We start from the raw sequence: 23051 nt of genomic DNA, 5'->3' as shown, positions 1-23051 counted from the left end.
ATTGTTATACAACTCAGCAGCAAAGCAACAATTAGCTCAAACTTTGGGAATTCAAAAAAATGATCCCCCCCAAAAAATGAAGGCAATATTAAGAGAAGATTGTATAAACCGGATGAGCACATTTAAAATAATCACAAAGGGCAAGTAAGCTTTATTCAGAAATTAACAATCTATTAGCAAAATATAACAACTGGATCAGCTAGCATATATAAACAGACAGTAAATAAAAGGGAGAGTTAGAAGATTTGGAGATAGATAAAATCTTCTCTCAAATTATTTTTGCCAAGCAAAGATATTTTAAACATGATAATAAAAATTCTAGAATACTGACAAATAAATTGAAAAAAGCTAAGGAAAAAATGTATTAGTGCAATTAAAAATAGCAGTGCCCAAATAATGACTAAAACCAAAGATATAAGTAAAGAATTCAATTTTTTTTCAACAATTATATTCCTCAAATAATCCATCATTAACAAAAATGAATCAATATTTAAATAGATTAACATTCCCAGAATTCGCTCCAGGGGACATAGAATTTATGGAACCTCCTTTCTCTATTTCAGAAATCTCTGAAGTTTTTAAAACTATTCAAAATGGAAAATGTCCAGGCCCTGATGGATTGTCAGGGGCATTTTACAAAGAATTTTATGCAATACTTTGTACCCCTTACTGGCAGTCTAAGATAATTCTAATCTTTAAATCAGTAAAAATACATAGGAGTTGGAATCTTATGTGCCCATCTCACTTCTTAATATGGACTATGAACTCTACACTAAATTATAGGTTACTGTTTAAAAGTGATTATAAGTAAAATTATAAAAATTATAAAAAATTATAGATCAATCTGGTTTTATTCCAGATCAGAATATATCTAGCCCTGTTAGGAAATTATTAAATATTATACAAATTAGTAAAATTCATAAACTTTCATTGGCCATATGTTCTTTAGAAATATTTAAAGCCTTTGATTTTCTGGAACTATAATTCTTAAAACAAATATTAAATTTAAATTTGGGGCTGGCTTTTGTTAGTTGATTGAGCATAGTTATTGGCCCACTAAAGCCCAAATAAAACTTAACAGTTATGATTCAGATTTTATTACAATTTTTAGACGTACTAAGCAGGGCTGCCCCTTATCACCTTTATTATTCAACCTAGCTATAGAAGTGTTGGTAATAGCATTTACATCTGACAATCAGATCTATGGGATAAAATTGGTTGAAAAGACCAATTTAAATTGATTTGCACATGATATGGTTCTGATGCTGTCAAATGCTTCCCATTCAGCTAACTATATTAAGAAGGAATTAAAGGAATTTGCAGAGATGTTAAGTCTATCAATTGATTTTCAAAAATCACATTTGATGTTTTTTTACACACACCCAAAAATTCAAAAGGAAATTTATATAAATTTAAGGAGTCCAATAGTATATAATAAGCATGAAACTGAGCAAACTCAGGGAGACAGTGAAGGACAGGAAGGCCTGGCGCGATATGGTTCATGGGTCACGAAGAGTCAGACACAACTTAACGACTGAACAACAACAATAGTATATAAATCTTTAAAATATTTAGGCATCATTATTACTATAAATATTAATTAAATTTTATTGATAATTATATACCAATATGGAAGAAATTAAACAGGGAAAGAAAAACCTGGGCTTCAGAACATTTCAACATTTTAAGGCGAATTGCAATGGTAAAAATGAAAATCCTTTCAAGGCTCAGTTTTTTATTTCAATGCCTCCCAATAGAAATTCCAGAACAATTTTTAAGATATTGGTGAAGAAGAAGAGGAAGAAGAGTTTCTGCTTTCATGCAAAAAAAAAAAAAAACTGACAATAAATAAAAGGATTTGATATAGACCTCAGAAACAGGAAGGCTGCAGTATACCTAATTTGATAATATATTATCAAGCAGTACAGCTAGGACATATGATTCCATTCATTATTCCATCTACTCTTCTAAACCATGGATCCAGATGCTTCAATTATGGAAGATTAAATACATAACTTTGATAAAGGATACTTTTCTTTTAACTCCCTTAATAACGTATATAGATCAGGATAATTACTATGGCCCAGCTAAAATGAATGATAGAATACAATCTTTACAGAGTAAAAATTTTTTAGAGTAATAGAGAATCTCTCAATAAAGATCAGATAGTTACCATGGTTCTTCTGGTATCAACTCAAATCTCTTTTGGACAATAGGAATGCTAAAGCTTCAGGAACACAGCCTTATACCAATTTTGAGATTTTAATACTTAACTACTTAGAACAACCAAAAGGAACAGTCTCAAAAATTTATAAGTTGTTATTGCAATTAAAAATAGGAGATCCACCCCATGGTTTGAAGGAAGCTTGAGACACTGATCTTGGCAAATCCATACAGGAGACAAATTGGCAGGAAATATGGAAACTGGGTGGATTCATCTCAGCTTCAATGCAAGAATTGCAGAGGAAGATTATACATCATTGGCACTTGACACCAGTCAGATTGATATATATCAAAATTATTCTTCCAAATGTTGGAGAGGGTGTAAAAAAATAAATAAAGCATCATTCTTTCAGTTGTGGTGATCATGCAATAAAGCTATATCCTTTCAGCATGAATTTGTTGGGAAGATAAGTACCATTACTAAAGAATTGAATGCTCCCCAGAGTTAGGCTGACTGCATTTATTTACAGGACCAAATTTCAAGCTTAAAAATAAGGAACTTATTGTCTATTTAATTTTAGAAGCTAAAATAAAAATTGCCCAACATTGGAAAACTCTAGATAACATAACAGTTGAGATGTGCATTAACAACACCTCTTCAATTGCCACATTAGAAAATATCACAAAGTTAAAATAACGAGATATCAGAGGCAGGAACCACAATTTCATCAAATTTGGAAGGATTTTTTTATTTACCTCAATAGCAATAAACCATAATATGGTAATACTTTATATACAGTGGTACCTCGGGATACGAACTTAATGCGTTCCGTGACTCTGGGTGTATCCCGAGTTGGTCGTAACCCGACGCAGACTTTCCCATAGGGTTCAATGTAAATCCGGTTAATCCGTTCCGCCCTCCGAATTTGATCGCACCCTGAAGCAAATTTTCCCATAAAGTTCAATGTAATTACTGTTAATCCGTTCTGGCGTCCGTGGACCACGTGTCAGGGGTGGGAGAACGGCCGGGCGCCACACGGCGGGAGAACGTCCGGGCGCCGTGCGGCGGGAGAACGGCCGGGCGCGGCGTGGTGGGAAAATGGCCACGGACCACGTGTCAGGGGCGGAAAAATGACCGCGGACCACGTGTCAGGGCAGAAAAATGACCGTACCCCAAGGCGGAGTTCGCAGATCAAGGTAAATTTTTGCAGCCGGAGCTGGTCGTAACCCGAAAAGTTCGTTTGTAGAGGCATTCGTATCCCGAAGTACCACTGTATATGATAAATTTGTACATGTACAGGTGTCTTTACTTATTTTTAGTAATTTTTTTCTAATTTCTATATCTTTTTTCTCTATGTTAATTTAGTTACTTGATAATGTTTGTTAATTATAGTTCAATTATAAATAAATAAAGTATTGCTAATTGGCTGTTGAAGCCAATACAGGTAGTCCTTGCTATCCAATGACAATAGGGACTAGAATTTAGGTCACTAAGCAATTTGGTTGTTAAGCGAATCAGAGCTGATTTTATGATCTGTTTACACTGGTCATTAAGCAAATCACTGCAGTCATTAAGTGAATCCAGCTTCCCCAATGGACTTTTTGGCTGGAATTTGCTTAATAACCATGTGATTCACTTAACTATCACGTGATTCACTTAGCATCTGTCATTTAAAAAAAAGGTCACAAATTGTGATCATGTGACCATAGGGGTTGTAAAGTACTTCTCTCAAGGCCATCGTAACTCCGGACCGTCATTATGAATTATCGTTACGCAAGGACTACCTATACCAGATGTATTCTAGCTAGGAACATTAGTTGAATTTGTTTACCCATACAGTCATGTAATTAGAAATTGGGGGATGGGGCTGTTTTCTATAAAAAAAAAAAAAAAAACTTTGATACTGTCAGTGACTGTAAGTGGTCATTCACATCAGGAATCCGTATACCTACTCAATTATTATCATTTATTAAATTTATATGTGTCAAATAATATTAGAATATTTTATCATTCATAGCCTCAAATAAAACATAATGTAAAAATTACTAGGCAAAATAACTGTCAGCCGGGGGACAGTGTATCCCAAACTAAGGATAAATCTATATTTTCTCTGTGGCTATGGCAAAGAGCTTCTTGTCTTGCAGCGATAATTAATTTTTTTTTTTAGTTAATTGATATATTGGCCTTTAAGGTACTGATAAATTCAGCTCTAAATGGCCTATCTAGGACTGTAGAGGCTGAGTTTCTTGGTTTTCTGAAAAGTCCTAAGCAATGAAACAGTCTGGGAGATACTTAGAAGAAAACTACAGTAAGACTCACAATTAGGCAAACCAGACATGTTGTCTGGCTTGAAGACCACAAAACAAGACTTCCTTTGAAGCCACTATTATATCTTTATATATTTATCTGGCAGCGATTCCATCCTAGGAGCTATGCTAAAAAAATGCAGTCTAAATCTTCCTTTACTATGTTGTGCCACTTTGTCCATATGGAAGCCATTTGTTTTTAATGTAAGCTTTATGAATTCTGCACTGAATATCCAATAGAGACTATTTTGGGGTTTGCTAAAAAGAAAGTTAAGAAAGTGGTAAGGATGGTAGAGATTTATTTATTCACAGGTGAAATATTGCCACATAACACCAGGTCAACCCAGATGAATGGCATAGTTTTTCTTCTAATAGTTGTTGTTGTTGTTGTTATTATTATTAAATAACTAACAGTGGAGATTTTGGCTCATAGATTCAAATTCTTTCTCATATTGTTATAGTAATTTAGCATCCTTTGTTTTTTATGGTTAATTTCTCATTAATGAATTACCGAGTACTAACTGTACAATCTCAGTAATTCCTTTGTACACTTACTGATATTATATTTTGCATCAATTATTTTTTCCTTTTTTGCTTTTCTTCTTTCACTTATTCTTTTTTTCTTCTTTTAAAAAATGGTTAATAAACATTTTTTTTAAATTATTTGCCCCCCCACTTGCACCCCCTGCAGATGTCCATGCCTCTGACCACCACACATCCAGGGCCTAATATTTGTTTGTTTAGTGACCTAATCTTTGAACCCACAACATTTAAACAATGTGTTATTTTGCATAAAACAATATCCAAGTATGTGTACAAGTGTTTAAAAAATAGTAGCACTTTTGCCAACAGTTTAGTCATGAGTGATTGGATTGGTCTCTGGATGCATACCTGCATACATTTATAAAATAAATGCTTCTCTGACTTATGTTTAATTTCTGGTTCTGGCTTGTCTCATGTTTTACAGCACTGATAGCCATTGGAAGATACAGTATGACAATAGAGACAGTTGATGTGGGGTGGTGCAAAGAAATCACAGATCAGGGAGCCACCCAGATTGCTCAGACTAGTAAATCACTCAGATACTTGGGACTGATGAGATGTGATAAGGTAAGAAACTTTGTATAAAAAACCAATGTGATATCTCCATGTGTTTTACAAGCCAGATTCATATATGTAATTATCAAGCAAAACAGTAAATGCAAATTATGTATGTGATCTTTTGGTCCTGATCTGCTGTTTAATATTGAAGTTATGATGCTAACATAGTTTTTAAAAAGTTTCAACTTTCTGAATTTCCTAATTTCTTACTGTGTCAGACAAGGCATTCATTAATATAATCATCTGCCTAGACTTAAAATAAAAAATCTAAAAATAGCCCCTGCCTTCAAAAAGAACAAAAAGTATGGCTTCTAAAAAGAAATAATTTTGCCTCACATTTCTTGTTCATAAATCATCATTTTGAAAACATATGATTCAAGAAGCTTAAAATATCTACTTAAGATAAAACTACAATTTAACCATTATTTATTATTAAATTTTCCATACATTATGGACAATTTCTTGTTTATTCAAAAACACCTTTAAATACTTCTCCTTACTACATTATTTTTTAAGAACAAATTATAGAGATTAAACTTTTTAGAAGTTTCTAAGCTGAAGAAACAACTGTTTTGTTAGTATGTTTTGTTGACAGAGCATACTAACTTATCCCTGAATGTTTTGTAAGAGGCAAGAGGAGAAAAGTACAGGTAGTCCTCGTTTAGCAACCACAACTGGGACCAACAACTTGGTCATTAAGTGAAGCAGTTGCTAAGTGAAACTGTAAATGTGCTTATGATCTTACTTCAGCTTTCCTTTGCTTTATGGACCTGCAGAGGTAATAAATATGAGGATTAGTAGCAAAGTTACTTTTTCATCACCATACTGCAAAAGGTTGCTGTACGAGGCAGTTGCTAAATGAAGATGACCTATACCTGAGAGTCTTATTTGATGATTAGTGCTAAAAATATCTGCTTAATTGTTAAAAGAATGTTTTGATCCCTTGGATTTAAGTTAGGTCTTCAATTACCTTTTCATTACATATTACATATATTTCTTTTGTCCGTTTAATTAAACTTGCTTGTACAATAAAGGAACCTTTAAAAAAAAGCCTGTTTGTCCTGTCTTGAACTACTAAAATTGTCAGTGCCCTTGGTGTTGTAAACAGATTTTAGTATGCCATCAGTTAAACCATGTATAATCTAAATACAGTATTGTCTGTATTCCTTTAATTGCTTGCTTATGTTTTCCCAACTTCCTACAAAAAGAACTGCATGCTGTGAAGGGAGACAACTAAGCTAGCAAGAATAAGAATCTGTGAGAATGCTACAGAGCAAGTAGGGAAAACTGTTCTTGATTAATGGAGAAATATACATTGGATATCTTGATGAGAATGCTATAAAGTGTGGCATAAGAGACACCATTGGGGGTCATTTAACTTGCTTGTTAAACCTCTGTGTGCAAGGGAAAGCTGAAAATAGCCATAAAAAGAACAAAATTTCAGAAGCTGTATCCTGAATTTAAAATGTTTTAGATGCAATGTTGGCAGCTTTAAGAGTTCCATTCCTCTTTCATAGTCAGAAAATAGAGAACTTCTCTTCCTTAACTTTTCATACTTCATGCAGAATTCATTTATTATTCCAACTAATGCTTTTAGAACATCATTAAAGTAATATTTGGCAAGTAGGGAAGGTTATTAAATGCCATTGTGACAAAAAGATCTTCATCCATGCACTTGGATGAGAAAACAGACATGGAAGAAAAAGTCATCAACACAAAGACTACAAGGAATACATACCAAAAGATTTCAGTACTCTCCACCAAAATATTCTTTTATGACATAATCTCTTTGGAATTTCTTTCATGTGTACTTGATATAAATTTAGAATTACGAAGTCCTAGCCAAACAAGCTCAGAGAAACTGCAGGGCTTGGCTAAGGGCAGCCTCTGTTTGATTCCATCGATTATATAACTGGCTCTAGGCTACATATTCCATTAGTGGCTATGCTATTGATCCACCCTATGAAAATAATCAGATTAATTTGTTTTTTATCAAGTTTCCATTATTGTGGTTCTTTTGATTTCCATATATAGAATTGAAGCAACTGCTTTAAGGAATAAAATGGCTTATTAATAATATTAAGTAAAATACTGTTTTATTGTTCAGTCAAGTCAAGGAGGGGAATAGTTCCAAGGTAAATCATTGCTTGAGAACAATAGCATCTTAGGCAACTTTTCCCAGTTTGCCTAATTCCTCTAGATTTGCCGGATCAAAACCCTTTCAGAATTCCTAATCAGTATGAGTCTAGAATCTTGGAATGTGTAGTCTTAACATATTTCAAGGGTACCAGATTGGAAAAAGGTTGAAGAGTAAATATTTTATATAATTACTCCACTAAGGTAGAATAGGAATATTAGTCAACACTATTACTGGATAGAGCTAAGAACTGTGTGCTGTTAGCTGCCTGAGTGAGTAAGGAGTTTCTCCATTTCTGGGATGAAAATACTGCACGTGACCTAGCCTAGGTCTTCTAGATGAAAATCACCTAGATGGGAAGTTTTTTTGGTTTTGTTTTTTTGTTTTGAAAAGAAGCTGTTTCCATTAATGGAATAAGGGGATCCTGATTTATCTTTCTCCCTAGAGCTTGCCATGTAACCTCAAAATCCATTGTGGGACAGATTTTGAGAATATGTGGGAGGAATGCAGGGAGGAATAAAAGAAAATAACATTTTGTGGGTGACAAAATCCCAATTGAATATGGCCAAGGTTGTTGAAAGATGGGTTCCCGCTACTCTTGATGTCTTAAATCTTGTGAGATCTCAAATTTTATCAGATTTCAGTGATCTCATCCTGAGTATGTGGAATATCATGAAATCTGTTTCTGTGAAATGTTTAATCAAGAATCAAGACATTTATAGATTTTTATTTATTTAAAAATGCTTTTAAATAGAAAGTACAAAGCAGTGAATAGCAATATATAAATGGCAATAAAAACAAACATAAACAGAATATACCATGCTTATATATGAAAGATAAAAAAATACATGTCTTAAACTTAGGAAAAATCTTCATTTCAAAATAGCCAACAGTTTAGAATTTCCAAAAAGCACAAATCATGAGTACTGTTACATCTATTGTCTTCCATTAGTGCATACCAGTTCACTGCCTCACATGACTATGTTTAAATATATATTTATTTTAAATCGTAAAAATAGGAAGCTGGAATTGTGCCAAACAAAGCACCAGCTTGCAGCATCATTAAAAAAAGAATTCCAGTAGTTCCTATGGGCCCCATATGTAGAAAATACTTGTATAGACAATATTAATTGAATAATTAATTGGGGGTGGGTGGCACGGTCTTGTGCTGGTTCGCCTCCTTTCTCCGGGGCCGATCCCAATCAGTGGTGATAGGGAGTGAGAGGTCCCATCCTCGGCCCCTCTTTGTGGGGTGCCGCAGGGTTCGGTTCTCTCTCCGCTCCTTTTCAACATCTACATGGGCGAGATCATCCGTCATCATGGGGTGAGGTATCATTAGTATGCTGATGATACACAACTATACATCTCCATCCCTGGTGAAGTAAGTGATGCCGTGGCCACCCTTTCGCAGAGGCTGTAAGGGTTTGGATGGGGAACAACAGGCTTCAGCTGAACCCTGGTAAGACAGAGTGGCTGTGAGTTAATGGCTCCTCTGTATCCGTGATTTTGTCATCTTTGGTGCTGGATGGGGTGGCACTGCCCCAGACAGACCCAGTGCATAATCTGGGGGTCCTCCTAGACTCACGGCTCCTGCTTGAAGAGCAGGTGGCAGCCATGGCAAGGAGGGCCTTTGCACAACTTTGGGTTGTGCATTAGTTACGCTCTTTCCTGGATCAGGATGCCCTTCGAATGGTCACTCATGCCCTTGTTATCTCCCAGATAGACTACTGCAATGCACTCTACATGGGGCTACCCTTGAAGAGTATCTGGAAGCTACAGCTGGTCCAGAATGCAGCCATGCGGGCTATTATTGGAGCCCCAAGGAGGGCCCATGTAACACCTCTGCTCCGCGAGCTGCATTGGGTGCCAGTTTGCTTCCAGGTCCAATTCAAGGTGTTGGTTATCACCTTTAAAGCCCTACATGGCATGGGATCAGGTTATCTAAGGGACCACCTCTCCCCTATGACTTCAACCCGTCCCACCCGATCACACAGAGAGGGCATGCTTCGGACCCCCTCGGTGAAAGAACTTCGACTGGCGGGGTCCAGAAGGCAGGCCTTCTCTGCGGTAGCCCCTGCTCTTTGGAACATTCTGCCCCCAGAGGTGCGATTGGCCCCCACACTCCTAGCCTTCTGTAAGACTTTGAAGAACTGGTTCTGCCACCTGGCCTTGGGTGGGGTGGGAATACCTCAAGCATGGGGATGGCTAGCCCCATAGAGGCCTTCTGCTTTCAGCCTCAGATTTTTCATCCTCGTGGTCTCTCCTTCTTTTTAGTAATGTTTTTAATTAAGGTTTTATGTATTTATATATTTTATGTTTTTAATGTTTGTTGTGAATCGCCCAGAGTTCCCCCATTGGGGGGAGATGAACAGCTGAAAAATTTAATAAATAAATAAGTAAAATAAATAAATAATTTCTGTAGTTATGTCCCAGTGTAATCCAAGTAGGCTTGGATTAGGCTGTTCTTTCCCAGCTGCATTAAAATATACATACAGTCAGCATAGGAGAGGAGGCTTAAATTTTTCTGTAAAGTGAACCTAAAGGGCATCCCACTTAGCTAATCATTTTTATAATACACTGACATATTCTGCAATATTACTAAAAGAGGTAAATAATTATTAGAAAATAGTAAAAGTGAAGTAATGATTATGAAGTAATCAAGATTTATAGTGTAGGTAGCTTAAAATGTTTCTTCATATTACTTCAAATAAAAACAACTTTCATAATGTTTTTTAAGAACTGAAGTGATAACTTTTGATTTTTAAAGAAAAAATATTTCCTCAAGTATGCAGCATTTATTCCCACCACACACATACAGTATGAATGGCTGTAATTTGCAGAAATAAAATAGCTTCATAATTGAATCTTTGAATTTTTAAAATTGTAATAGGATATCTGGTACTCTAAACTCACAGAATCCTATTAGAAGGAAATTTACTTCAGTGCTTTCATCCATTTTAATCCTCTCCAACATGTTTTATTTTAAATTTAGAACTGCAACATTAGCTTTTTAAAAAATAGAATAAAAGATTTTTAAGGAACTTGAGAAGCTGCCTAAAGATGGTTGCTGAATTGTTGAAGAATATTTTATACAGATTATTTTATATCTAAAATTTAACTAATCCCCATATTGTTTATAATTTTCAATAAGTATCTTTTCATGTATAAATTATGTAGGAAACAAAATGCTGGTTAGATGACTTGTATTTTATTCTCTTTTCTTTCTGTTTTAAGAAAGAACATTTCTTATAATTCCTGGGGAAACTTCCTGGGTGACTCTTATCCCAAGAAGTTCCCTAGAAGTTATTTGAAGCTTGCAGATATAACTAGAAATGAATTTATAAGTTCTGCTTCATAAAAGAGACATGAAGTGAGGAAAGCTGCACAATGTTAATGTATTCAAATTGTGAAATGAAATATGCACTTTTTCACAGATCTGTATACGGTATTTCAGAGAGCTTCACAGATCTGTATTTAGGTAAATGTATTTAGTAAATGGTATTTCAGAGGTAAATGGTATTTCAGAGAGCATAGAAAAGATGTTTCTAGATAGAATGTATGCATATCTCAATATTATCCAAATTGATTCTCTTAAGGTAGCTTCAAACTTTACAGCTACTACTTGAGATTCCAGTGTGTATGTTTTCTTTATTACCCAGTGATTCTGAATTCTTAACAATTGTGTGAACAAGCAAAGTAAAATTCATAAAGAGGAAAAGGTTTTTAGAGCATACTTAGGTGAGTTTAATGCAGCATTAAAAGTCTTATACAATATAAAGTGTAGGTGGTTTACCAAGTCTGATGTAGAAGTGCAAATAATTAGGATTACATTTATATATTTAATTTGATTCAACTAGGGCAGTTAGTTACATATCTAAGTTGTATTACCAATGTTCTAATAGTAACTATTGCCAATTTACTAGTTTAATACTAGTGTCAGTTTAATATTTCACCCTTACCTGATTTTGCAACATGGGAGCTATACTAGGTACTCCCTTCAAACAACAGGGTACCATATGGATCAGGGATTGAGCTAGCCACCTGGGAAGGAGTTAAGCTGTTGAAAGAAACAACCCCTTAATTTATTATTTTGCATACAGACATTAGTGGTACAGTCTAAGGCAAGAGCATGGAAGTGATGATCTACATCACAAGAATAGTATAAGAAATGGACCTGAGTAATTCACTTTGACAAATGCAATGCATCAGTATTCAGGTAGATGTTAGCCTTGCAAGGTGCCTTCACTTAGTCCACTTTTGTTGTTTTTAATCCATAATTTAAACTGAAGCACATATGTTTGCCTTAACACTCAGAAAATCGAGGATGCAGATGTTTTTCTGTGAGTGTATTATTCAACTAGCCCTAAGCCTTCAGCACTAAGGTAATCACTGAAACTCTGTGGAACATCTCAGCTGAATAGATCAAGTGCCTAGCACTTCACACAGAATGATTCCACAAACCTTTTATTATGTTGTAGCTACAGGCAGGAATTATAATTAGGCCACCTGAGAATGTTATTCATTCAACTATTAGGTTAAAAAGTATACTTAAAAAAAAGAATTGAAAAAATAATACTCAGGATATTAAAAAGTATACTTAAAAAAAAGAATTGAAAAAATAATACTCAGGATATAGAACACATAAACCTGTTTAAACCATTGAAAAGAAAGGAAATGGACATATGAAAGGTTTCTAGACAGTGACAAAATCTGAATATTGGATGTAGTGCATGTTTTGATATTTTAAGTGTGCAAAGAGTTCATCAGGATTGTCTGTCTGTCTATCTGTCTATCTATCAATCAATCAATCAATCAATCAATCAAATATTTATGGCCACCTATCTCCATACAAGACTCTGGGTATCTCAGAAACAATTAGAAAACACTATTTTGAAAAAAGCAAACCAATCCAACAAATAAAAACAAAGCAATGTAACATCACATAAAATCACAAAACAAAATTGATAAATTGTAATATTGGTTATTGCAATCACATTCCAGAATGAGAATATGGTTTAGCTTTGTCTGTGAATTGAAGAATTTCTATAGTTAACACCAGTGCTTTCGTCTGATATACAGGTAGTCCTTGAGTTACAACCATTTGTTCAGCAACCATTCGAAGTTACTATGGTGCTGAACAAAGGGACTTACAACCAGTCTTCGAAGTTCCGGCCATTGCAGCGCCCCTGAAGTCATGTGAGCAAAATTCGAGTGCCTGGCAACCAGCTTGCAGCATCCCATAGTCACATGATCTCCATTTGCGCCCTTCCCTGCTGGCTTCCCCCAAGCAAAGTCAATGGGAAACCAGCAAGGAAGGTCACTAGTCACTTCAGTAAGTCTCCCCCTCCAGCAATAGCACACACGCATGCATGTACCCCATGCCATCTTTCCACAGTCTCCCTGCAATTGCATGCACCCCTGCGCCATCTTTCCTTGCTCTCCCTGTGATTGCACATACACATAGACGTACCCCATGACCTCCTTCCTTGGCCTCCCTGCGATAGCACACATTCAAGCAAGTACCCTGCATCCGCTTTCCCTGGCATCCCTGCGATCACTCACACACACACCCAGCACCCGCTTTCCACGGCCTCCCTGCAATCACATGTACCCTGCCCCCTCATTCCGTGGGCTTTCTGAGCTCACACCACACTGAGCAACTCCTCCCCTGACTCACGCATGGCCTGTGCTGGATCTCCCAGGGCCTCCCCTGCCCCGATGCAGCACCCATGTGCTCCTTGCCTGGAACTCCCTCTGCTTCCTGCTTAATGACCCATGCATCTTGTGTTACAACGACAACCAGGACTGCCTACATTGCCGTCCCTAAGCTATGCGGTCACGAGATGTCACACTTTTCGACTGCATTGCTTAGCAACGGCAATCCTGGTCCCAAGTGCAGTCATAGCTCGAAGACTACCTGTACGTGGCCAATCTTTGGTCAAGCTGATAAAGTAGTTCATTTTGGTCTTTGTGCTATCCATTGCCACCAGATCCATGAATTCAGGTTTCTATATCAGTTCCAAGAAAATAAGCTGACTATTCACCAGTATCCATCAGGTTGGAGAATGGGATAGAGCCACATCTTAAAACTCACAGTTATGAACTATACATGCGTCATACTAATTGATACATTTGCTCTCCAATACTTGATAAGATTGGAACAGACAAATATATCCAGAATTTCCAATACTAAATTCTCCCAATAAAGTTTTATTTATTGTGTTATAGCTGCTTATCACAACTAGTTTTTGGTTTGGTTTGGTTTTTCACAATGAAAGAACATCCAAATAAGACACTCCACATTCATTCTCTGCATTGGCTACCACAGTTGCTTCATCTTGGCAGCAGGAGCTGGGGGTGGAAATACATACATATGCGTTACATTATTCCCTTGGCGGGGGTAGTCAGTGTTATATAAAGCACAGGGAAGGTTAAAAGCATGAGATTAAAAAAGAAAATGCAGCTAAATCTAGTTTACCATAACCATTCACCATATTTATATGTTTCTATCCTTGTAAACTATCCTTGATTCCATCACTTCTATGCACTACTGCATATATTGCCTTTTAGTCTTTAAAATTTTCATCTCTCTATTTTTGAGGATCTCACCAACTCCATGTAACTATGATTTTTTCAGCCTCACCTTTCTTCTTAGTCAGTTCACTCTTCCTTAATATGTTTTTCCTTCATTTCCTCATTCACTCATCCTGTATAACCAAATCACCTTAATGTGCTTTCTACTTGTCATTCACTTTTGCATTCAGCCCACATTCATTCAACACCCATTCTTATTTCTCCCTGTTTTACTACACACATACTTTCCAAGTACCCTATTCCCACTGCATTCAGCTTTTAAGTTTCTCCTGACATATACAGAGTACACAGAACAATGTTCTCGTATATACCATTTTTGCTTCTTTTGACAAACATTCCTTGCAACAGACCAATTACTATTCTACCAACATTTTTATTTCCATTACAAGCACTCTGCATTCTCTCCATCTCTTTTAATTTTAACCATTCCTTGTTGTTTTGACCACTTTCTTTGCAACTTGAGGGGAGTTTTTTTTCCCCCCAAACTCAGAACAAACCATCACATTCCAAAAGTTCTGCTGAACCATTGTATGATTGTTCTGAAGAAACAAAACCTGCAATTAAATTTGGACGGACCCTGGATAATTTTATAGAGAAAGTAGGGCAAGGTTGATGCTTCCCTTCAGCAATTCCCAGCATGGCATATCCCACTCACCAGCTTACTCTTCTGACCTCCCAGGGCCTTCCTTTTCTTCCTTGCCCAATCAATATTTAGTATGTATGTGGCACTTTTATTTCAGCAATTTTTGCAGTTATTATATACTGTATGATAGGGCAGCCATATATATAGGAAATATAGTTGCTGAAATTACTGCCCAGTGTAGGAAAAGGCCATATTGTCTCAGAAGTGTGGGAGTTGCAGTCTCAGCATATCTGGAAGATGCCAACATTGGCAAAGGCTAATAGTAGGCCCTATATGATCATCCATATATTGCAACTTCTAAGTAACATTTCTGGTCAGTTTTAAAATGTGATTTACTGATATGTCTGAGCTACCATAGAGCTTGTACTACTACAGATTTCATTCTGATTGATTAAAAGGCACTTCTTGTTTTTTAGACACATTCAATGTTGCTATAATGTAGTTGTTTACAAAAGTGTTTAGAGCTTGCAGGGTCTCTGTGCACTTGAAAAAGAAGTTAAACCCATTTTCTATCCAAGTTGCTCTTCAGTTGACAAATCTCCCAATGAAGATTGAGTGTTTCTATTATCAAAGCAGAAGAACTGTAGATTAAACCCGTCATTTATCCCTGTCATAAAATGCAATCACTGTTCATTCTCTGCACTGCCTAGCACAATTGCTTCACTTGGTGTTTGCTCAGGGCAGTGGGCAGTGGGGGTGGAAATAACAATAGTAAAGAGATATTTAAAGGGGGTTGTTGTTCTTTAACATCCCTCCCCCAAAGGATTTTTGTGGGAAGAATGAAAAGTGCCTTAGATATGTAAATTTATTTTCGTTCAACATTGGACTCAAAAAAGAAATACAAAGTGAACAATTGTAAGAGAGGAGCACTGTTAACAGTATTTAAATTAAATATTGATGTATTTTAAAATTCAATAAAAAATTCTAAGGAAAGTTACCTAGAAGTCATGGTTCTTAGGTTAATCTTGTTTTTTTAATCTAAAGAATGATGGAAGCTGTCTGGCTCTGTGATATGAACTACAATCAGCTTAAAAATAATTGACAAATTAATCCCTTCACAGCACTGCAGTTGTAGAGATGTTAAATTTAATTAGGCCTTATTGATTGCTTTGTATGATCAAGGATTAAAGGTAATATCTCTGGTTAAGGTCTAGCATGGATATTTCTGACCTTCTAAGCTGTACATTTTAATTATTGATTGTGACCATTGCAGTTATTACCAAGGGAGGACCTTAATTCTTTCTCAGTAAGAAATGTGTTGGGGAGGGGCAAAATTGCCCTCCCTTCCCATGAGAAAATAGGTTTTTCATTGACAGCTAAAAATATATGATTGGCCACCCATATATTCAGATTCATAATTAGCCTTTGCTTGAATGTTGTAAGAGTACAGCCTGTCTAGACAGTATTACAATCACTCTGAAGGATCAGATTCAGAGTTTAGAGATGCTTTTCTGCCCAAGTGGCTGCTATATTATCCATTTTCAAGTTGTAGTGCCCCTTTCTGGAGAAGTTAGTTATGACTACAGCATATCAAAGTGCCTATATATGTTATTGCAATGAGTTTTACCTGAAGTTACAGTTAAAGAATGTTCAGAAATGCCAACATATCTAAGATGTAGTGGACAAGTTTCTTTTTAATATGTGTATGATTATACTACATTAACCTTCCTCCAATTGCATTGACTTCAGTGGGGGAGCGCAATTCAGGGTTCTGGTTTTTCTGCTCCCATATGAGTGCCTTCATTCTTGTGAACCTACTGTCACCTGGCCATCCATAGCAAGTTTCAACATCAAGAAAGACTAAGAGATCTATCTATCTATCTATCTATCTATCTATCTATCTATCTATCTATCTATCTATCTATCAATCATATTTATATCACCGTCTATCTCACACAATGTGACTCTAGGCAGCATACAAACAACTATAAAATGATTTTTAAAACATTCAAAAGTACAAAAAATTAATATTATAAAAGGCTAAGAGAGAGCATCAGATTATAAACAATAATGCCATCTAATCAAATTACCATTCCCTTGTGATCCCCAGGCCTGTTGACACAACCAAGTTTTAAGGAATTTCCAGAAGGTCAGGAGAAATGAGGCCAATCTCATCTCAGGGTGGATGATGTTCCACAGGGTGGGTGCCACAGCAGAAAAGGCTTATCTCCTGGGTCCCATCAGATGTTACTCCTTTACAGATGGGACCCACAACATACCTCTTCTGCCAGACCTGATGGGATGGGCAGATGTAATCAAGAAGAGGTGGTTGTTCAAATAACCCGGCCCCATGCCATGAAGGGCTTTAAAGGTCAAAACAAGCACCTGGAAGCAGACTGGTAACCAATGCAGTTCACGAAGCAAAGGTGTAATGTGTGCCACTCTAGGAGCAACACATAACTTCCCATGCAGTCACATTCTTCACCAGCTGAAGCTTCTGGATATTCTTCAAGGGCAACCCCATGTAGAGAGCATTACAGTAGTCCATCAGGGAGATGACCAGAACATGAGTGACCGTGAGTAGAGCCTCCTGATCCAGGAACAGGCACAACTGGTGCTCAACCGGACGCTGTGCAAAGGCCCTCCTAGCTACAACTGCCACCTGCTCTTTGAGCAGGAATTGTGAGTCCAAGAGGACCCCCAAGTTGCAAAGACAAAGGATCTTTTTGGGGCAGTGCAACCCCATCCAGTACCAAAGATGGCATAGTCCCAGAATCAGCAGGCCCCAAAACCCAGAGTCACTCAGTCTTGCCAGGGTTCAGCTAAATCTTGTTATTCCCCATCCAGACACACACTGCCTCAAGGCACGGGGATAAGACATCGACAACATTGCTTAATTTGCCAGGGGCAGAGGTGTATAATTGGGTATCATCAGTGTACTGATATAATTGGGTATCATCAGTGTACTGATATAATTGGCCCATCGTGACAGGTGACCTCACCCAGTGGCTTCATATAGATATTGAAAAGGAGAAAACACCAAACCCTGCAGAACCCCACACAGTAGGGGCTGAGGGCGAGATCTTTCCTTCCCAATCACCAACAACTGGTATCGACCCCAGAAAAAGGAGGAGAACCAGCACAATACTGTGCCACCCACCCCCAGTTCCTGGACCAGATCCAGAAGGATACCAGGGGCGATGGTATCGAAGGCCACTGAGAGGTGAAGCAGAGCTAGGATGGATGCACAATCACCATCCCACTCCCACCAAAGATGATCTAAAAGCACAACCAATGCCATTTCAATCCCATACCCAGGCCTGAATCCTGACTGAAAGGGTCCAGATAATCCGCTTCCTCTAGGAACCTCTGAAGTTGTTGCACGACCACCTTCACCACCACCTTTGCTAAAAAGGGAAGCTTAGATCCTGGATGAAAATTGTCCAGTATAGTGGGGTCCAGCAGAGGTTTCTTGTGAAGGGGGTGAACCAAGGTCTCCTTAAGAGGCAAAGAAACAACCCACTCATCCAAGGAAGAATTCACCACCGCTGGAATCCACTCACACAATACCCCATTGGGCAGCTTTAATTAGCCAGGAGGGTCATGGATTTAAAGAGCAGGTGCCTGAGCTCACAGTCATGAAGACCCTGTCTACTTCCTCAGGCCCAACAGGTTCAAACTGTTCTGAGATAAACAGGGCAAGACTCTGTCCCAGGCATCTCTCTAGGACCTGCAACAAGGCCGGCATCCAACTGCGAACATATTTCAGCAATTTTATCTGACAAATACTGAGTAAATGCTTCTGCATGACCCTGCAAGGGGGTCTCTGAGCCTTCTATACAAGAGGGCATCGGTCACCCGAAACAGGGCTACGGGATGGCTATCTGCAGGTGCAATAAGGGCAGAGAAGTATTGTCATTTTGCTGCCCTTACCACTATGAGGTAGGCTTTAAAGCAACTCTCACCCATGTTTGGTCAAATTCATCATTCGTTGAACACCAGTGGTGCTCTAGATGTCTCTTCTTCCATTTCATCTTCCTCAACTCCTCCGTGTACCACAGGGAGTGATGGGATCCACAAGAGCGGAGAGGTCACATAGGCAATTCGATCCAAAGCCTCATCAGCCCCCTTATTTCAAGCAGCAACCAAGGCCTCAGATTATGTAGCAGACCAGCAGGGATAACCCCCAGCTCCCTCTGAAATCCCTCAGGGTCCATCAGTCACCAAGGGTGGACTGATCTAATAGGTTCTGCCTCCCTGTGGTGGATAGTAGCGCCAAAGAACCCTATGGTAATCACAGCATGATCTGACCATGACAAAGGGGACATCAGGAGTTCCCTCAATTCCAGATCTCATTGCCATTGCTCAGACAGGAAAACCAGATCAGGTGTGTGACCACTGTCCCATGTCGGGCTCTGGATGACCTGGGATAGGCTTATGGCTGTCATGGTAGCCATGAACTCCTGAGCTGCAGATTGAAGTCCCCCAGAACTTTAAGTCTGGGGGACTCCACCACCAGGCCAACATTGGAGTCCAGCAGCTCAGGGAGAGGAGATTGTTATGCAGTAGGGAGGCTGGTACAGCAGCAACAATCCCAACTGATCCCTAGAACTCAACTTAATGAACAGGGTCTCACATCCAGCAACCTGTGAAACACCCCTGAAAGCCTTAAGAGACTCCCAGTTGACAATCGTCACACCTCCACCCCTGCCCTGGAGTCTTGGCTGATGCCACACCCGAAAGCTGGCTGGGCACATTTTGGAAAGGGCCACCCCCACCTTCTGGACCCAGCCAGGTCTCGGTAATACATGCCAGGTTGGCCCTCTCATTTGTGATTAAATCACAGATGACGGAGGCCTTATTACAGACTGACCTGGCATTTAGTAGCAGCAGCCAAAAGCCAGGGCCTCTGAAGGTCTGCTGACCAGGCACAGGGGTTGAGATCAGGAAGCTGGAGCACAAAACTGATATAAGGCACTGGGCCCAGATTCCCTGAGAACAGCCTACTCCAGTCTCCCATCATACCTACCCATGCCAATCACCGCTGTACTTTTTCATACATTGGAGCTTCTTTGCTTGGGATGTTAGACTTGTTTTACCTTTGTTTAGTTTTAGGCAAGTTATTAATTCTTTGAAGGATATTGTTCCAAAAGATTTTTCTGATCATTTTAAATATAAATATATTCTGTATTTGAAAGATAGCTATTCTCTTGTTCAGTATGTCATGTTTTAAAGTGACATAAAGGGCAATGTGTGGTATTAGTGGTAACTAATATATAAAATTATTTCTTTTACATGTAGGTGAATGAAGTGACTGTGGAACAACTGGTACAGCAGCACCCACATGTCACCTTCAGTACAGTGCTACAAGATTGCAAGCGGACCTTGGAACGGGCATACCAGATGGGTTGGACACCCAGTATGTCCAGTGCCTCTTAACTCATGCTATGACATTAAAAAAAAAAGATTTAGACTGAACAATTGAAAATGGTTAAGGATTTTTAATTAATATTTCTTGCTTTTTATTAAATATATGTTCAGTGTATGTGTATGCGAGAGAGAAAGAGAGGCTGTAGGGAGAGAGAAAGAATGAGTGTGTGGAAAATGTCCATTCTGTTAATGGAAATATTTGAAGAAGAAATATGGTCAGATATATTTAATTTTTCGGAAATGTTTATTTGTCAATTTAAAATTTGCAAATCGGTAAGATTTTGCAGAGAGTTTGCTCTTTCCTTGTAAATTGAATGTTTACATAAACTAGAATACTGTTTGGATGTTTTTTCAAGGTATATGTTCATGATAGAAACAACTCTTTAGAGATGCATTATAAAAAATTTTTGTTCATTGTTTAAAAGCTTTTGGCTAACTTCTGAAGTGGGTTTCTTCTAGCTCTAAGGATATTTTCAGCAATGTAATATGTTGTTATGCTTTTTTTTGTTTCATGGTATTTCTTTATTATTAGCAGTCCATACTTCTTTTGAAATTGTAACTGTGGCAACTCCTTTCCTGAACTCCCCTTAAATTAGAAGTAATTTAAAGGTAATCTTAAATCAGATTATCAAAATTGTTGCTAACCTTTTGTGTGTTTTTGAAATGCACAATTATGAAAATCTACAAAGGTACAAAATATAACATTTTGATGACAAAGTTTATTTTGAATGGAATCTTTAATAAATGCTGGACATAAGCATAATGGATATTTAAGCAGACTATCTGGCTGGTCTCTATTAGTTCTGTCAAAATATGATTTTCTTAGTTGCTTGTGAATGTATTATACTTAAGTAGATATTCCTTGATTACATTTCCACATCTTTACATTTTCAGTTTTGTAGTCTGTAATCTAATCATTTTAATTTTCAGCACTTTTCATTAATTAGATCCATGAAAAGTAGTGTACCTAAGAAATCATTATTTCTCAGTGTGTAAAGAAGCCTCAAACTTGCATTTCTTATATGCTTCTACAGCATCTCAAGGGAGAAAAGGAGAAACATCTGCTTCCACTTATAATAAACCATGACTTCCTGTTATATCTGAATCTGCAGGAATTGTAGTTAATTGAAAGTATGGTTAATTCAGACAAATCAGAATCAAACTATAGTATCTGTTTCTGGCCTTTTTCTTTAAATAGAGTTTAAACAAAGATGTTTGGAGATATATTTCTCCAAAAATGTTGTAGCTTATTTCAGACTGGAAATGAATTGCTTTGCTCTCTTTCTGATGCCCAACTGCTCTGTGACGTTTATCTGAAGTTCATCATGCACTTTAGCTCATGCATGAGGAACATTTTTATAAAGCATCGTCTCATCCATGCCAATGTAATAAGTTTTTCAGAATCCATGGAAGCTGCAGTAGGAAGTATCCATAATTCTTTGGATTTGAGTGAAAATGTTTGCATGTGTATGATGTGTTAACAACTTATCAAAACAAATTAGGCCATGCTCATAAATTTCTCTCTGCTGTCATTCACTCAGATTTACAACTATAGTGAGAAGTCATAATGAGATATGTACTTAATAATCTCAGCTGGAATCTCAAGAACTTTAAAAATGGCTGCTCACTCACAGCATATAAAGCCACTTGCTCATCATAATCTTTGTATGATGCATTCATGCTCACCACAAAGCACCCTACTGATGTAAATCATCCCTTAGCAAGAAGTTATATTATCCTGCCATGTTATATAATCCTAGGAATAAATTTTATGGAACTCAACTTGCCCAGGTTTGTATAGAATGACATTGTTATTCTTCCTTCAACATAGAATATCAAATGTTGCATTAAAGCAAAAAGATTTAACACTAAATCTAAAGTAACACTAAACCAATTAAAGACTTGGTACTGACTGTTGTAAAACCTTTTTTGATGAGAAACTTTTACCTAGAATCAGAGTTTTATTTTACTGAGGGACATTTGCTAAGGAGACAAATGCTTCCCTATAGTTTATAATTATCCTGTATCATTTTCATATTTATATCCCATCTGATAATATTGACATTCATTTATTATTATGTGAATTGTTCTGACTCCCAAAATTGATAAATTGAATATATGCAGAAAATCACTAGAATATACACATGAGAAGGTTAATTTTATGTATACTAGACTGTATTATGAAGGGTTACGTTTCAGGATAGCTGACAAAGACACACTGAAAACCGAGCAGTAGGTAACCTTTAGAATGTAACAACTTAATAAAGGATTCTTTTACATGTAACACTGCATTTGTTTTTTAAAGGTTAATGTGTTTTAATCCATAATTTCAAATGTTCAGGGTGGACCTGAAAGTTACCATTTTTCTCAAAATGGCTGGCTAAACCGGAAGACTTCAGGCAACATAATTTGGAAAATAACATTCATATATTTGTATAAATTTCATGCCCATTCTTTCCACATCAGTTCCTGATAGTGAGAGAAAGAGTGTTATGTCATTTCCTTGAATACGTTTTTTAAAATAAATTTTTATTGCTTTTTAATTAAAAACAAAAAAAACAAAACAAAAATAATACGCTATCAAGAAGAAGAAAAAACATTTAAAATGCTATTATAGAAAAGTGACAAAAATACAACAAAAGAAACCTTTTTTAAATTTTTCAAATTGAGACTAAAGGGTTTGAAAAAGAAATTAAGACTTGTACAATAGATTTTGCTTGGCATGTTAAAAATATG

The 23051-nt window shown here is 37.1% G+C and overlaps 1 protein-coding gene across 1 annotated transcript in view; it reads left to right on the top strand.

The window, feature by feature from the left end:
- The window catches only part of FBXL17 (F-box and leucine rich repeat protein 17), a 177576-nt gene extending 155133 nt beyond the window's left edge, over positions 1 to 22443 (top strand). Inside the window, exons 8-9 of the mRNA XM_088129842.1 lie at positions 5438 to 5580; positions 20187 to 22443. Coding sequence (XP_087985968.1) covers positions 5438 to 5580; positions 20187 to 20324 — 281 coding nt within the window. The 3' untranslated portion in view covers positions 20325 to 22443. The remainder of the gene's footprint in view (positions 1 to 5437; positions 5581 to 20186) is intronic.
- Positions 22444 to 23051: the final 608 nt, after the last annotated feature.

Source organism: Python bivittatus, unplaced genomic scaffold (assembly GCF_059951505.1).
Source record: "Python bivittatus isolate LINGU-HERP-01145 unplaced genomic scaffold, Pbiv_v1 ctg000850_np1212, whole genome shotgun sequence".
NCBI lineage: Eukaryota > Metazoa > Chordata > Lepidosauria > Squamata > Pythonidae > Python > Python bivittatus.
The sequence above is the reverse complement of the archived record's forward strand: the minus strand, read 5'-3'. Positions and strand labels throughout refer to the sequence as shown.